The sequence below is a fragment of the Saccostrea echinata genome, unplaced genomic scaffold, assembly GCF_033153115.1.
Source record: "Saccostrea echinata isolate AGI-Se365-2 ecotype Australia unplaced genomic scaffold, CSIRO_AGI_Sech_v1 ptg000027l, whole genome shotgun sequence".
Lineage (NCBI taxonomy): Eukaryota > Metazoa > Mollusca > Bivalvia > Ostreida > Ostreidae > Saccostrea > Saccostrea echinata.
In genome coordinates, this window is record NW_026889776.1 from 7,360,276 (window position 1) to 7,376,834 (window position 16,559).

General features: G+C 32.4%; 1 protein-coding gene across 2 annotated transcripts in view; it reads right to left on the minus strand.

Annotated features, from left to right (window-relative positions):
• The window catches only part of LOC133193468 (atrial natriuretic peptide receptor 1-like), a 265,764-nt gene that overhangs the window by 180,137 nt on the left and 69,068 nt on the right, over window positions 1-16,559 (minus strand). The window contains exons 1-2 of one of the 2 annotated variants that reach the window (XM_061329429.1): window positions 11,696-12,039; window positions 6,115-6,466 (exon numbers count right to left, since the gene is read on the minus strand). The exons of the other annotated variant lie outside the window; for it this stretch is intronic. Of the exons in view, the coding sequence (XP_061185413.1) occupies window positions 6,115-6,466; window positions 11,696-12,013 (670 nt within the window). The 5' untranslated portion in view covers window positions 12,014-12,039. Of the gene's footprint in view, window positions 1-6,114; window positions 6,467-11,695; window positions 12,040-16,559 lie in introns of those variants that run through there. 2 annotated transcript variants of the gene reach the window in all.

Here is a 16,559-nt window from a genome sequence, read left to right on the forward strand (position 1 = left end):
CATGGCACCTGACCCCACCTCTGATGTTTTTAAAGATCGGTGTTTGCTCTGCTCCAAATTCGATTTGTTTCAATTGACTTCTGAGCCTGATCACTTTTCGTTATCTTCATATTTCATGACTCAGGATTGTCATAAATTCGTTAAATCGTGTAAGTGACTTCATTAAATTGCAAAACGTGAGACTGATATTCACAGTGACAATGTTCAATTATTTAAGCAAGTTTTTGGAATGCAAAATTATCTGCCATGCTAGTTTTAAAAAACAGAAACATTAAAACATGCATTGTAATGACACCATTGTCTGAGGATCTTAAAGTATTGAGAAATGATTGTTTTAAAGAAAAAAACTACAGTACTACTAGGTAGCCTTGAAACTAAAATATAAGAGTTAATAAATGCCAATCTTTGGAATCAATGATTTTACCTCTGAGCAATGTGTATTTTAGTAGCAAGTGTAAGATTTAATGGTGATTTGTTTCAGTGGAGTTTTTGATATTGTATCTACAACACTAACCTAATTTGTATCCCGTCATTTTCCCGTCATTTTCTTTGACCGTGACCTGAATCGGTTTGACCTTGACCTGACTCGGCTAGCAGTGGGTTTCCTCCTCATGCCCCTCTGCATCTTTGGAAGAGGGTAACTCTATAACTTGTGTCCATAACTTACAATCGTCAATTATTTTACGTTTTGACTCTCAAAAGTACATAGGTCTGCTTTCCCTGCATTCTACCACCTTAATGACAGTGTACTAGGATTCTACTTGGATACCTTTGTTTACCCTTGATGTTAGAGCTTTAGATCAGAACTCAAATAAAAGTATACACTTCTATAGACATCAACCGTCTTTAATACATGTGATTTGGGGAAAATGACCTATGACTTGTTAGGAGGAGTTCAAGGAACTCAAACTTAACCCGGTAGAGTCAAGTGGTACTCTGCATATTGTTTACAACAATGTGAAAGACTCGCAGTACTTATAACTCCAACGTCAACAGATACAGTAAAACTCGGTTATATGGAAATATTGGTTATAAGAAATTCTTTATCAATCCCTTAGGCGACTTTTCAGTATGTTACTGATGGGGATATAACGACTTTTACTCTATGTTGATCCGACTCTGTTAGTTTGACATTAAATGACCGAATGAAGCGCAACATATCTGTCAAGGAATCTTTTTTAATTTTCACTCTGAAAAAAATAGTCCTGAACCCTTGGTCAACTACCACATTGAACAAGAAGGCAGATGAATACATGACTACAACTCTGGCAGGGCCGCCAAGTACGTATGCGCATTTATACTATTATTTACTACATGTATGCATATACAGTATTCTTAACCCCTTCCAACATTGATTAAAGGGATAATAATAATTTGATTATATTACAAAACACTGATTGTCTCAGATATCAGATCATGAATCAGAATTATTCTAATCTTTGATATCTTTGATTCGCACATCACCATAGAGACTTTGAAGAGTCAATATCATATTTTTCTCTAGCATTGTTGACCTCCTTGCCTGTGTCGGGGACCATATACTTTTCTTAAGGTAATCACAAGATACTATAGGATCATAAAAGCAAGTGCCTTTTCTTTAAATTGATTTGGTGAGTCTGCACTCGAAATTCCAGGTCATATATGTTCCTGACAATCTAAACATGCACACGTGATAGGATTATTAAATGGTTTGAAATGTTAGGAATTAAAAACTTTTAAGAGTAATTTGAGCCCAGAGCCATGGTTTTGCAGGAATCTTAGAATATTACAGATTGTTGAATTATAATAATTAATAATCAAATCAAATTAGAAGAAAATAGTAAGTTTAAAGCAAAATCAGGTCCGGACACTTGTATTTGACAAAATACTAATTCTTTGCTTTTAAGGGTGATGCATCAAGATGATCTGTAGACGTGGTCTTACCATGATGCACGTTTCAGTCGAATACAAGCAGCATAGGTGTAAAGAAGAAAACGTATATTGTCCCAGCTTACTTGCAAAATACAGGGTCTTTACGCGAAACAAATTAATGGATGGTGGTATATACATCCATATGAGGGTTATCGTAGTCTTGCTGAAAAATTGGGGAGAAAAAAAAATGAGTCTGCCTCTAATGCATGGAATTAACAGGAAAATAACCAACTAGATGTAAAGAATTCAGCGATAAAAATCATTGACAGGAAGAAAGTCTACTCGGTATCCTCTTTACAATATACATAATTACGGAAATAACCTTAGAGTCAGAATTTGATTAGCAAAAATCATTGTTCTACTCGTTTTAAGAACAAAACAAAGTACCAAATGTAATATTCTCTCAGTATATTTACATGTATCTGTTATAAAGTTCATACTGATTATATACTTCAACCAAAACCGTGCAGTTTTATGAAATAAACAATCACCATCAACCACTCTATATACAGAATTTTTATTTAAACTTGAGAGGTTTATTTACATCTAATTCCATTGCATAGAAGGTTACTTCGAGATCAACACGGACAACAACTGTTATATTCAATGTTTTCAGTTCTGTGCAAGAGATTCACGTAGGATTTCGTCAGATTAAATCAAAACCAGGCCCTGAAACTAATTTAAGGAAACAAGACCGCTTAATGTAGCAATGGTAACTAATAAACAAAAGACCGTTATAGTAACTAAATAAACAAAAGACCGTTATAGTAACTAATAAACAAAAGACCGTTATAGTAACTAATAAACAAAAGACCGTTATAGTAACTAAATAAACAAAAGACCGTTATAGTAACTAATAAACAAAAGACCGTTATAGTAACTAATAAACAAAAGACCGTTATAGTAACTAATGAACAAAAGACCGTTATAGTAACTAAATAAACAAAAGACCGTTATAGTAACTAAATAAACAAAAGACCGTTATAGTAACTAAATAAACAAAAGATCGTTATAGTAACTAATAAACAAAAGACCGTTATAGTAACTAAATAAACAAAAGACCGTTATAGTAACTAAATAAACAAAAGACCGTTATAGTAATTAATAAACAAAAGACCGTTATAGTAACTAATAAACAAAAGACCGTTATAGTAACTAAATAAACAAAAGACCGTTATAGTACCTAAATAAACAAAAGACCGTTATAGTACCTAAATAAACAAAAGACCGTTATAGTAACTAAATAAACAAAAGACCGTTATAGTAACTAATAAACAAAAGACCGTTATAGTAACTAATAAACAAAAGACCGTTATAGTAACTAATAAACAAAAGACCGTTATAGTAACTAATAAACAAAAGACCGTTATAGTAACTAATAAACAAAAGACCGTTATAGTAACTAAATAAACAAAAGACCGTTATAGTAACTAATAAACAAAAGACCGTTTAATATATCAATGATAGCCAAATAATTAATAGACCACTTAAAATATATCAATGATAGCCAAATAATTAATAGACCACTTAAAATATAGGAATGATAGCCAAGTAATTAATAGACCACTTAGAATATATCATTGATAGTCAAATAAACAAAAGACTGCTAAATGTATCAATGATAGCCAAATAATTAACAGACCACTTAAAATATATCAATGATAACCAAATAATTAATAGAGCACTTAAAATATATCAATGATAACCAAATAAACAAAAGACTGCTAAATATATCAATGATAGCCAAATAATTAACAGACCACTTAAAATATATCAATGATAACCAAATAATTAACAGACCACTTAAAATATATCAATGATAACCAAATAAACAAAAGACTGCTAAACATACCAATGATAACCAAATAAATAGATTTACATTTGATACTCTAGCACATCGTTATTTTGTTTAAAGTAAATGCCATAAAACATTTAGCAGATTAACAGGAAAACGTTCTCTTATCTCCATGAAACTAACATTTACTTCAGTTCATTTTCTTATTTTTTAAGCAGCTCATGACCATAGAAATGAGCATACTACTTCCTAGCAAACTTGCATAGGAGCCATAGCAACAGCGTGAAATTATTCACTTCCACTCGATCAAAATAATAGACCACAATTAAGAGCAAAATTGTGTTTATTGTAAAATAAGTGTTTGTGGTATAATTTCTGACAAGTTTTTAGTCATTACCAGATTGTCTTCAAAATTTAAAGAAAAAAGACGAACTCGGTTTATGTTCATAAAACACCAAAATACTTAGTGTGCGAGTAGGGATTAGAACTGGCTCTCTACTTAAAATTCATCAGTAGATATTTATATTCCATTTTTACACACATGAAAAATTATATTGATTAATTCTGATAAGACATCAAGTCGGATTGGATACCTGTTTTGGTGGCTTTTTACAACTGGATACTTGTATCCGTTATTATCTTTATCTCTGGATATTTATGAAATTAAATATTCAATGATTTTATATACTTATGACAAAAACAGTTATCTCTGGATATTTATGAAATTAAATATTCAATGATTTTATATACTTATGACAAAAACATTTATCTCTGGATATTTATAAAATTAAATATTCAATGATTTCTATATACGTATGACAAAAACAGTTATCTCTGGATATTTATGAAATTAAATATTCAATGATTTTATATACTTATGACAAAAACAGTTATCTCTGGATATTTATAAAATTAAATATTCAATGATTTTATATACTTATGACAAAAACAGTTATCTCTGGATATTTATAAAATTAAATATTCAATGATTTTATATACTTATGACAAAAACAGTTATCTCTGGATATTTATAAAACTAAATATTCAATGATTTTATATACTTAAGACAAAAACAGTTATCTCTGGATATTTATGAAATTAAATATTCAATGATTTTATATACTTATGACAAAAAACAGTTATCTCTGGATATTTATAAAATTAAATATTCAATGATTTCTATATACGTATGACAAAAACAGTTATCTCTGGATATTTATAAAATTAAATATTCAATGATTTCTATATACTTATGACAAAAACAGTTATCTCTGGATATTTATAAAATTAAATAATCGATGATTTCTATATACTTATGATTGGAGATCTCTGGATACCTATGATTGGCTCTGGATATTAATCAGGGGAACACTCGTTATCGCTGGATACTTACAGCAATAATATTATACTTTCATGTAAATTAGTTGAATCTGATTCGTTGAGAAACATTTGTTAAAAAACACTATTACCCGCTGAATAATGAAGCCACGCCATCCAGCATAGCAACAGTCAACATTGCTTGACGACGGGTGATATTCTAAAAAATAGTGATTGCTCAGAATTTATGCGCACAAGGTTCACTGTTATATGTATTTGTATAAAACATTCAGTATAACATAATAAATATTGCATGTAGTTGAGTGTAACGTTGGAAATTTTCACCCCAAGAAAACCATTGTCAACCGAGGCGCAGCCGAGGTTGACAATGGTTTTCTTGGGGTGAAAAATCTCAATGTTACATTCAACTACATGCAATATTTATATAATATTGATTTTTATATACTTATGAAATCAATTATTATTAATAAGGGGAAAATCGTTATCTCTGGATACTTATAACTGAAGTAGTCAATTATCTCTGGTTAGTTATAACTGAAATAATTGGTTATCTATGGATACATGTACGTATAAGTTGAATACCAAGTTATCTCTGGATACTTATAACTGTAATACTTGGTTTACTTTGGATACTTCTGACTAGAGTACTCGGTTATCTCTGGATATGAATCATTGGAATGCTCAGTCATGCCCGGATACTAATAACTAGAATACTCCGTTAAGTCTGGATACTGTAACTGGAATACTCGATATCTCTGTCTTCTTATTAGATCTAACTGGGATACCCAGTTATCTCCAGATACTTATAGTGGAATACTTAGTTATTCCTGGATATTTATACACATAACTGGAATAGTCAGTTATCTCTGAATACTTATAGTGGAATACTTAGTTATTCCTGGATACTTATGCATGTAACTCGAATAGTCAATTATATTATCCCTCGATGTTTATAAATTGAACACTCAATTATCTCTAGATACTTCTAAGTGGAATATTTTCTGTTTCTCTCTGGATTACTTTCAGACAATTTAAAGAACAGAAGCAGAATACGTTTAAGGCGTTCTTACCTCCATAAGAATGTCCGGTCTCCGTGATCAGCAAGTTTCCCAGATCGCTTTTCGGGTCTAGTTTGAAGTAGTCACTGGTGGTGTTCGAGCCGTCCGCCTTAAGATTATAGTAGATCGCTACACTCAGGATGTGACAAAAATCCTCAAACACATCATCCTGTCCGTTTCTTTCATAAATAATTTTAAATTTTCTCCAAGAGTAAAAGTCAAACATATGTCTGATATATTCAGCAACATTGTTAAAATTCGTAGGGCCTGCACGTATTAGATATGGATAATCCCTTTTTCTATATTCGCGGAAATCAGATGCCATCGCTCCTACAGATATGACAGGTATATTCCAAAATTTGGACTGAAAATAGGATCCTAAGATTATTAACAATTAAAAACACCAATAACTTATCGACATTCTTGGTTCCCTTTCAAGTTTAAGGATCCTTAATTATATTGTTATAGTAGAAGTAAAACATGGGTTATTTGAGAAAATTAATAGTTCTTTTCAACAAAAGATTTTACAATTTTTATCACATTAGTGTTTTAATTTTTTTTATGTGATTTTGTTAAAGCAATTTTATTCTTATACATTGTACAGTTTTATTTTTCGTAAGTGCATTGAGGTGATAGAATATTAATGATTAAAATCATTGTTACTGTTTTAAAAGGTAGTTTAGAGAAAATAACTGATTCGCCACTGCATTTCTATCTTGATTTTCTCTGTGTAGATGTTGTCATCTTTAACACATGGCTATTGGGCAGATCCTATTTACGCCCTTGGCACGCAATCACTGCTAGTCAGTCATTGATTTTTTAATTGTGCCATGTTCACTCCCAAAAATGTGTCCTATCATTTTTCATCGATTCCAAATGAAACTTGACGTGGCTGTCGAATGAGAATAGGGATTTGTGACTAAGACTCCCTATATTTATTTTATAAATGAGCTAAAACACATTTAACATTGTAAAGTACAATTCGAGTGAATGCATTTGGGAAATGAGTTAATTCAAGCAAAAACCCCCATCGATGCCAGCATAAAGATCTCGGAAGAAATTAAATTGAGATTGGTGCTATGATTGCAGGAAATTTAAAAATTATTCACTCCGCACAGACTAAGCAATATCGAGTTCCAGTACATTGTCATCAGTATTGAATCAGTTTTATTTCTTGCTCAGTATTCAAATCATCAATATTTAATTTAAAGTTTAATATCTACAATTTCTTTTACAATTTTCATTGGTATTGCAAAAGCATCTACCCTACAACATTGTAACATTAAGTGGATAACCATTAGTCATCAAAATATTATCATATTTAAGGTCGTCAAACTACGACAAATATAATTATAAACTAAGATATAAAATTGCACAAGATATAAGTAAAAGTTGTGTCAGATTTCAGTGAAGATTTAAGGCTGTTTCAAATTTCAATAAAGATTTAAGGTTGTGTAAGATTTCAAAGATCTTGGGTTATTTCAGTGAGGATTTGAGGTTGTGTCAGCTTTCAATCAAAATCTTAAGGGTGTGTCAGCGTTCAGCGAAGATCTAAAGGGTGTGTCAGATTTCGGTGAAGATCTTAAGGGTGTGTCAGATTTCAATAAACATAAGTTATGTCAGATTTGTCAGTTTTCAGCGAAAGATTTAAGGTTGTGTCAGAATTCTGTAAAGACTAAAGGTTGTGTCTGATTTATGTGAAGATCTTAAGGGTGTGTCAGTTTTCAGTGAACATCTTAAGTTATGTCAAATTTGTCAGTTTTCATCAACGATTTAAGGTTGTATCAGATTTCAGTGAACATTTTATGGGTGTGTCAGATTTCAGTGAACATCTTAAGTTATGTCAGATTTGTCAGTTTTCATCGAAGATTTAAGGTTGTGTCAGATTTCAGTAAGATTTTAAGGATGTGTTAAATTTCAGTGAACATCCTAAGTTATGTCAGATTTGTCAGATTTCAGCGAAGATATAAGGTTGTGTCAGATTTCTGTGATGTTTTAAGGGTGTTCATATTTCAGGGAAATTTAAAGGTTGGGTCAGATTTTAATGAAGATTTAAAGGTTGTGTCAGATTTTATTGTAACTGTATCGATTTTCTTTTCAATTATACGACAGAAATACTTTAAATTTTATCATTATCTATCTTTTTTCCGACAAATTTTAGCTCATGGGATTTTCATGTATAGATTTTTTTTAAATAAACTCCTTACTCTCTTGGTGTTGTTCTCTCAAGTAATTAATCTAAATTAATAATGACCCAAATTTTTATTTCACGAAGTAAGAATTCGATGTTTGAAAGCAGTGTGTAATTTTCAAGGACTAAATGACAGAAAATGATTTACCTAAGGATTTTTATTCACAAACGGTTCTATTTTTCTGAAATATAGTTTTGCAAATAAAAAAAAAAGCAAACAAAAAATATGAGTAATAAAAGTACATTGTATTTTTTTTCAATAAAAATGGAAAGGAAATTTTGTCAGTACTTTGTGCACATATTATACATTTATTGCAAGATAGTGAGGGAAATATGAAGATTTATTCAGCCAAGAAATATCATATTCCCCGAGGGCTTCGCCCGAGGGGAATATGATATTTCTTGGCTGAATAAATCTTCATGTTTCCCGAACATTCATGCAATGAATTGTTTATTATACCAAAACAAGCAAAAACTTTGAAATAAACATAAACTTTCAAATTCGGCACCGCTCTCAAATTCACTTTCATTTTAATGTAAAGTTATTGAAACCCTTTGACACATCACTAATCATCAATTTTGTGACGTAAACCAGGCTATTGTGACGTCTACTACTCTCGGGAGTTTTCTTTCAATGATCGATAGCTATTGCGGGAAAATGCACTAGGTATCCGAAGAGGGGGAATATGATGAAAAGCATGCCGACGACCGTGAAATATGAAGTTTTATGGCCCGATCACGTGATAATCTAGAACCAATCAGATAACGCGTTGTGTAGAATAATTATAATGAGGTATAATAATATTTTTTTATTGCAACAGCTATCAAGAGAGGACTTCCGGTTAATGAACCTGATCCAAACATGTCCTGATTACTCATCCAGATAATGTAGGTCACATACAAAGTATGAATCTTATTTGATAGTATGCGTCCTCGTTTTCATCATCCATGTTAATTTGGTTGACAAGGGAATAAATCATGTAAATGCTACTGGGAAATAAACCTGAAAGAATTTAGCCTGATCACTCATCTTAAAAATCTAGCTAACTTGCAGCATCCGAAACTTTTTTGGAAATCTGCAACATAAGCATTGCTTTTCAATAACAGCATATCAAATTCTTAAAATCTTAAATCTACTAAGATTGTTTTCATAAATTTTCACATGAAAACACAACTTTGTTAACCCCTGGTGAGCCCAGATTCCAAATCGTTATACTGGTCATCTACCTGTCATTGCAAAACAAATATTTTTTTGGCTGCATAAGAAGCTTATTCTTTTTAACTGTATATTTTCAGATTCCTGGGGTCAAAAGCGAAATCTAAAAATCGCCAGGGCCAATTTTTTTCCCAACCGAGACAAAATCGTAAAATTACAAAAGGAAGTAAAAACAACGAAAAACCAAGATAAATAGGTAGGAGAGAAAACCGAGAAATCAAAATGAGCCGAGAGGGGTTTATTTTATTTAACAAAAGTTAATTTTACCAGTGGTCGATATTTTTTTCATTAGTTCAGTGCATAGCATAGGTTAATTTAAAAGTTTATGATTGAAAAAAGGGAAAGGGGTCATCGCCAGGATAATTTGAAACATTATGGGAATTTCACACAAGGTCAGCCGGATAATTTGATACAATTGGGATTTTGTAGAGTTGATTATATATATTCTATGGGAGTAGACCTAAACACAACGGATCAGTGTTATAGTAAGTCGGTATTGATAAAGTTCGCCTTAGTTTTAGATAGTTGGTTTAAATTGATAGGTCTGGGGCTAGTGGCGTCTCTGATTAACCTAGGGTGTCAATAACCACGCGACCTTTACCGACAACAAGACCAGCCATTGATTCATGTGTGTCTTATAAGATTTCACGTGGAAATAATCATTGATAAATTCATTATCAATACCAGGAGATCGGCCGCCGTGTTAATATTATTGACAATACGTTCAAAGATTTAGTTCTACGAAGCATATTCTGTAGATGTTACATGGTCAATCGTTGACGTGTTTATTCTATTTCTCCTTTCTAGATATTACCCCCCCCCCTTTTCCCTTGGAAAGAATTAATTAAATCTGTTAAACTATTTTTTTGCATTTGCCTTTAAATTGATAAAGCTTTATGACATCATTATGTTGCCGTTTGAAAACTTTACTAGATTCATGCAGAATATATGATGTAACAGGTATATTACAATACTATTTATTTGTTTGTTGTTGTTTTTTCGTATATACAAATGAAATAATAACAACCTTTTTGCATCTCTATGTATGCAGATAAATTTAAGGCTGTAAAATGCTATGAATTATTACTTGTTTCATTTTTTTAATTAAAAGGTTTTAAAACAGTTTTGTTTCTTTTCTGGTTTTAGATGGCATTCATCAAACGTCATCATTTAGCGTCACAATGTTTTGTTTTTTTGTTTTTTTTCAGATTGACTCCTCTTGTAAATAAATCATTTTCCACTAATTATTTTTGCATTATAATTGATAGAAAATATCCATTTTATTTATTTATATTTTTAATTAGGAAAATGCCTGAACTTTTCTTCTAAGTATGAGTTACAGTTGGCTCAATTCCATCTGTTATGGCTACAAATTCTTCCTTATACATGTATATATTTCTAGGCCGTAAATTTTCCTAGATTTTTACTCCAGTAGACAATCATATTTCTACACTTTTAATATCCTACAATTATGAAATGTACACTTTCCTCGAGATTTGAATATTTCACTTTGGTTCCTTAATTTTCCACTTACTTTGCATATATATATATATATATATATATATATATATATATATATATATATATATATATATATATATACATGTATATATATATATATATATATATATATATATATATATATATATATATATATATATATATATATATATATATATATATGGAGTTTCTGAAATGTCCAGGGTTATATAGTTACTTCCTTATATATACATGCACATGTGTGGCTTTATTCATCGTTTTAGTCAAGGTTATAACATTTCTTAAGATACCTAAATCCTTAATAAGCAGCCCCACCCAAGTCCGAAATGGTCGAGCTCGATTTTTTGTATGGCCTATTTGAATTTATTGAGTCCTTCTAAGATTTTAAAACTAACTTTTAAATACAATTAACTTACTTTGCTGGGTAACGCAAGCCTTATCGAATGAGGACTTTAATTTTTTTTTTTCTATAATTAAAGAGAGTGTCTCACTTCCAATCGCTTATCGGGTATCGGTTTATGACCGAGTATGCGCTTGTATTCTTTCATATGTACTTTAATCCTTAGCTGAAGAAGTCTAGTTATCAAACACTTTATACAAACTTTTTCTATATCATGTATGATAGACTTCATGTTAAAACAAAATTCACCTATGCTTAAATAATCAACTGTAGAATGTACGGTTACCTGTCTAGCAACTGGGGCCACGGCGTAATCACACACCGGGCCAAAAAAGGCATGAACGATTCCACCACTGTAGCGGAATTTGATGGCCTCATTAATAGCAATCCCAATGTGACATTTGGTGTCGGCGTAGCTGACGTTAAACTTGACGTCAGGAACTAATGTCTTCTGGACCCGTGCGATCCCTATCTCTACCGCCGGAAGTAGTTTATCGACAGGAAAAAGGCGGTTTGTATTGTTTGGGAGCAAAACCGCTAACTGTACCTCCGTCTCACACCTCACAGAAGAAAGGGCAAACGTCAGAATACACAGTAATAACATGGTGACTTTTAATGCTTCAGACCGTTAATTAACTGCTATGGAATTCTGGGATTAAATATAGAATCCGATTTAACAACGCATATTGTCTCAACGGTGAAGGTGAATTTAGAATTTTATTTGAATGGACGTATTCCAAAATCTATCTTCAACGTAGGGTTCACAATATTCAGAATCCACTGATCGTAATCCAAGGTAAGTTTCCTCGCCCCTAACGATTGTCCGACCAACTTAAGTTTTGCAGGCTGTGGAAACATTACCACTCTATAAATATTTCTGTTGGGCCCCCTCTGGAATCGATACTCCAGGAATTCGCACGGTTTGACCATTTTCTGTATAAAGATCCGCTAGCCTTCATTGTAACAACAGACCCCTTACACTCTTTCAGGGCAGGTGAAAAAATATTGGTGCTTATTCAGGTAAGAGCGCGTGCAGTCTGTCTGACAGCTGAAAGCACGCCATCGTCCTTTGCTTGTTTTCGCATGCAGATTATTTGAAATTTAAGTACCATATGCTCGTAACATTTGCTAATTTAATTTACACAATTAGCGAAAAATATACGTGTACAAACGGTTTGTGATTTTTATTCATATCATAATTCAAATCTAGTGTTATCTTTATGCAATTCCAAAACAACGTCCGCTGCTTTTTTGTGATAACGTGTTTGAAAAAAGACCCTGCAATCATATACTCCCACTTATCCTCGACAAAGATAAAGAAGAGGCATTTCAAAACATTCCACTGGCAGTTGTACATGTAACTACTTATCCCATTATGTTAAACAACTGTTACACTCCAATGTTTTGTTGAATTAAATGGAGTCACAGAAGGCTGCTGTGTTGAGTTCGTTAACGTGGCAGTGATGAAGCGCTTGATGAACCATACACTAGCCTAGAGAACACCGAGCATCATTGTGGATGTATATATTTATTTATTTATTTGTCTTATTATAAGTAAAGTTTTTATTATTTATTAATATTATTTATTTTATATGTTTTGTTTGTTTCTGATTTAATTGTTGATTGAAAATTTTATTTATTTACTCATTTATTTATTTATTAGTATTATTATTGTTGATGTTTTTATCAAGTTTAAATTTGTACCAAGACATGACCTCTTGCCGTATGTTCCTGTTCGTTTTTTTGAGGATTTTGCCAACGATGAACGGTATAAGAGATTTGTATATACATGTATAAGAATGGGAAGAGATGGGACTCAAGGAAAAATATAGGGGAGGAGGTTATTAATCCTGATAGCCCCGATATAATTTGATTTATTTTCATGCGTGATAATTATTAAGATCATACATTCTAAGCATCAAAGGAGAACAAGTCATCAAATTGTCATCAAATTATATTACTTGTTCTCATTATTGTATTAATTACAAAAAGTATTAATAATTGTATGACTTGTTTTAAACTTTATCATTTCCTCAAGTAACTGCTGGCTTCATAGAATATAAATTAGAATCAGACACATGTATCACCTATCATCAAAAATATATTTTACTTCATGAATATAAAACACAAACTGTGTAACGTACGTTTTCATGCAAAAAAAATAAAATTTAACGTCCTAAAGACGTTTCGTCGATAGTAAATGATAAACAACTTTGTATATTACAAATGAAAAACATATATATTTTTAAAGATGTATATCATGGAAGTAAATATATTGTGTAGCTCGTAATTTATAAAGGAAAAGAACATTCTGATGTATAATCTTTTTAATGTATAGTTAATCCTTAATTCTGAATAACTTTTTCCACCTGTACTTCAATCCTATACACCAAAACTTAAACTTATATGTATGGAGCAGCCCGGTCCTCCGGACTGCAATAATCATGATACCCCTTAGGTGAATACTGGTGTCGACGACAAAATCGACACCTTTGTAGATTTATTTCAGAGAAAACATTTCATGTCTTTCTTAAAATATGGGCGAAAAGTTGAATAAAGACTAAAAGATCGATGATAATCAGTAAAATTCTTCGACCAGTTCAAAATTCTGTACCAGATTCAGCTGGTATTTAAGTCAAAATGCATCAAACTAATTAAAATACATGTATGTTTACTGTTTTAAACACCAGACCTTTGCTGATTTATGCATTAGAAATACTCATTATCATTGAAAACAAGTACAGTGTATATTAGCTAATGTATGTGTAATCTTCGGTAGCAATCTTCGAAGCTATTACAAAAGATAAGTAAAACATTGCGTACACTTTAAACATTCAATAATATTTTTGGATCAACAGGTGAAGTGTGCCTTAGCGGGCACCTGTCGTGATCAAATGCAAAGAGTATAAAGGGAAATAACTCATATCCATAGAGATTTAATTATGATACCATAATAAATGATTATTTTACCTTTCCTTACCACAGAAAATTATATCGTTTTCAAATTAATAACACACACAGCCATTAGAAGGTTTTATGTAATTTACTATCTACTTGAGACTGTGAGTCGGAGAAACGGGGATATATTTCATCTGGGTAATCCACCCTGCTGATTCTCCGTAACAGAAATTCAGTAAATTGTAGATTATCAAGGGTAATGGAGGTTGTTTTTTTAAGTATTGGGGTAAATTATATACAGCTCTAAATCAATTAATGTAAACCTTAAATGCAGCAAATAGAAGCCTAAGTGATAGTGTAATCGACTGAAAAGGATCGTACGGTGAAAGGCTCTCCTGAATGTTATGTCAATATTAAGATATCTGCCATCAGGCCGTAGTGTTTTTATACATTGCGATACATGAGAGCAAGAGCACTGACTCAGATAATTAAATGACTGAAAAACGATAAATCGATCCGACGGTGTTTTAAGATAAATTGGTTTGTAATAGAAAATTATAACTCTCTTCTAGAAATGTCACCAGAGACAAAAAGTTATATGTGTTGAAACAAAGAGGACCACGGATGTTCTATCACTCCTTTTATCTAACAAACAAGGACAGCAGATGTTTACATTGAATATTTCTACCTTTTGGATATAACATATTAATATAATATATTGCTACATAGATTAGATTCATGTTGTTGTCCAACCTCAACTATGAACATCAATGCCACAATGTCTGCATCTTCCTGTCAAAGGAACAAGAGGCTTATGGGCCACAATGCTTACCCAGAGCATGCGAGTTCGTTTGAGCCAGGGCCCCAAATGTTCAGTAAGGGATGGTGCCACTAAAGGTGACCATAGCTTTACATTAGAATATTAAGAAATCCTCTGTTGAATTGCCGGTGATATACAAGCTGTCCATAAAGTGTAGATTCAAGTTTGGTTACATATGACCCCTGAGCTGTAGGGCAACAAATCTAACGTAAAACGTTGGCAAAATCTTTTAAAGAATTTTTAACATTGCCACACTAACTTAATCATGTTTACATAGAAGCATCTTTAGGAAGATAGATTCAAGTATGTTCACATCCTGACCCTCGGGAGAACGCAATAGGGTTAAGTTTTGCATATGAATATACAGGGAAAATCTTCTGAATAAGTACAGTAAAACCACTGTTAGTCAAACTTACATGTAACCATTTCTCCACTTTCCCAGGTGAAGTGGGCCACGAAAAAGGGCCACATGATTCTTTTTATGCCCCCGCCATAAAATGGCCGGGATATAAAATGTAACCCTGTTCCGTCATTCTGTCATCCCATCATCACTGACTTTCCGTTCATTATCTCGGCAACAGTTGCACACATTCAACTCAAATTTGACATATGGATACGTCATAGGTATGCGCAGCTCAAGTACGAATTTGTTTATGGTCCGATGATTTTTGAGAGTTATCCCTGTTAAATTTAGGGAAAATAAGTAATTTTCAGTTTCCGTTCTCTAACTTTTGAAGGGATGTATTTATAAGGTTGAAATTGCACGTGTAGGTGTTTTACCAGAAAATACAGGTCAAATTTGAATTTGGTCGTAGTCTGATGATTTTTAACAGAATTATCCCTCTTGAACTTAGAAAAATAAGAAATTTTCAGTTTCCGTTAGCTTGCTTTTGTAGGGATGTATGTACAAGGCTGGGATTGCATATGCAGGAAAATACAGGTTAAGTTCGAATTTTGTCGTGGTCCATGAATTTTGATAGGGTTATCCCTCTTGAACTTAGATTGATTGATTGATTGATTGATTGTATGTTGTTTTACGTCCCTTTGAAAATTTTTCACTCATATAGAGACGTCACCATATACCGGTGAAGGGCTTCAAATTTTTACCTTTACTCGGCACTCAGGGCCATTGAGCAGTGTGGAATCTTTATCGTGCCAACGCCTGCCGTGACACGGGGCCTCGGTTTTTAAGGTCTCATCCGAAGGACCCGCAACTTTCACTTCAAAGTGCAGTGCGCATGGCGAAGGAACTGTTGCTACCCATTTTTTTTTATCGACTTAGGTCAGTCGCGGCCGAGATTCGAACTCACGACCTCCGATCACGGAGCAAGCGCTCTACCGACTGAGCTACCGTGAACGGTTCTTTAACTTAGAAAATAATAAGAAATTTTCAGTTTCCACTCTCTAACTTTTGTAGGGATGTTTGTTTAAG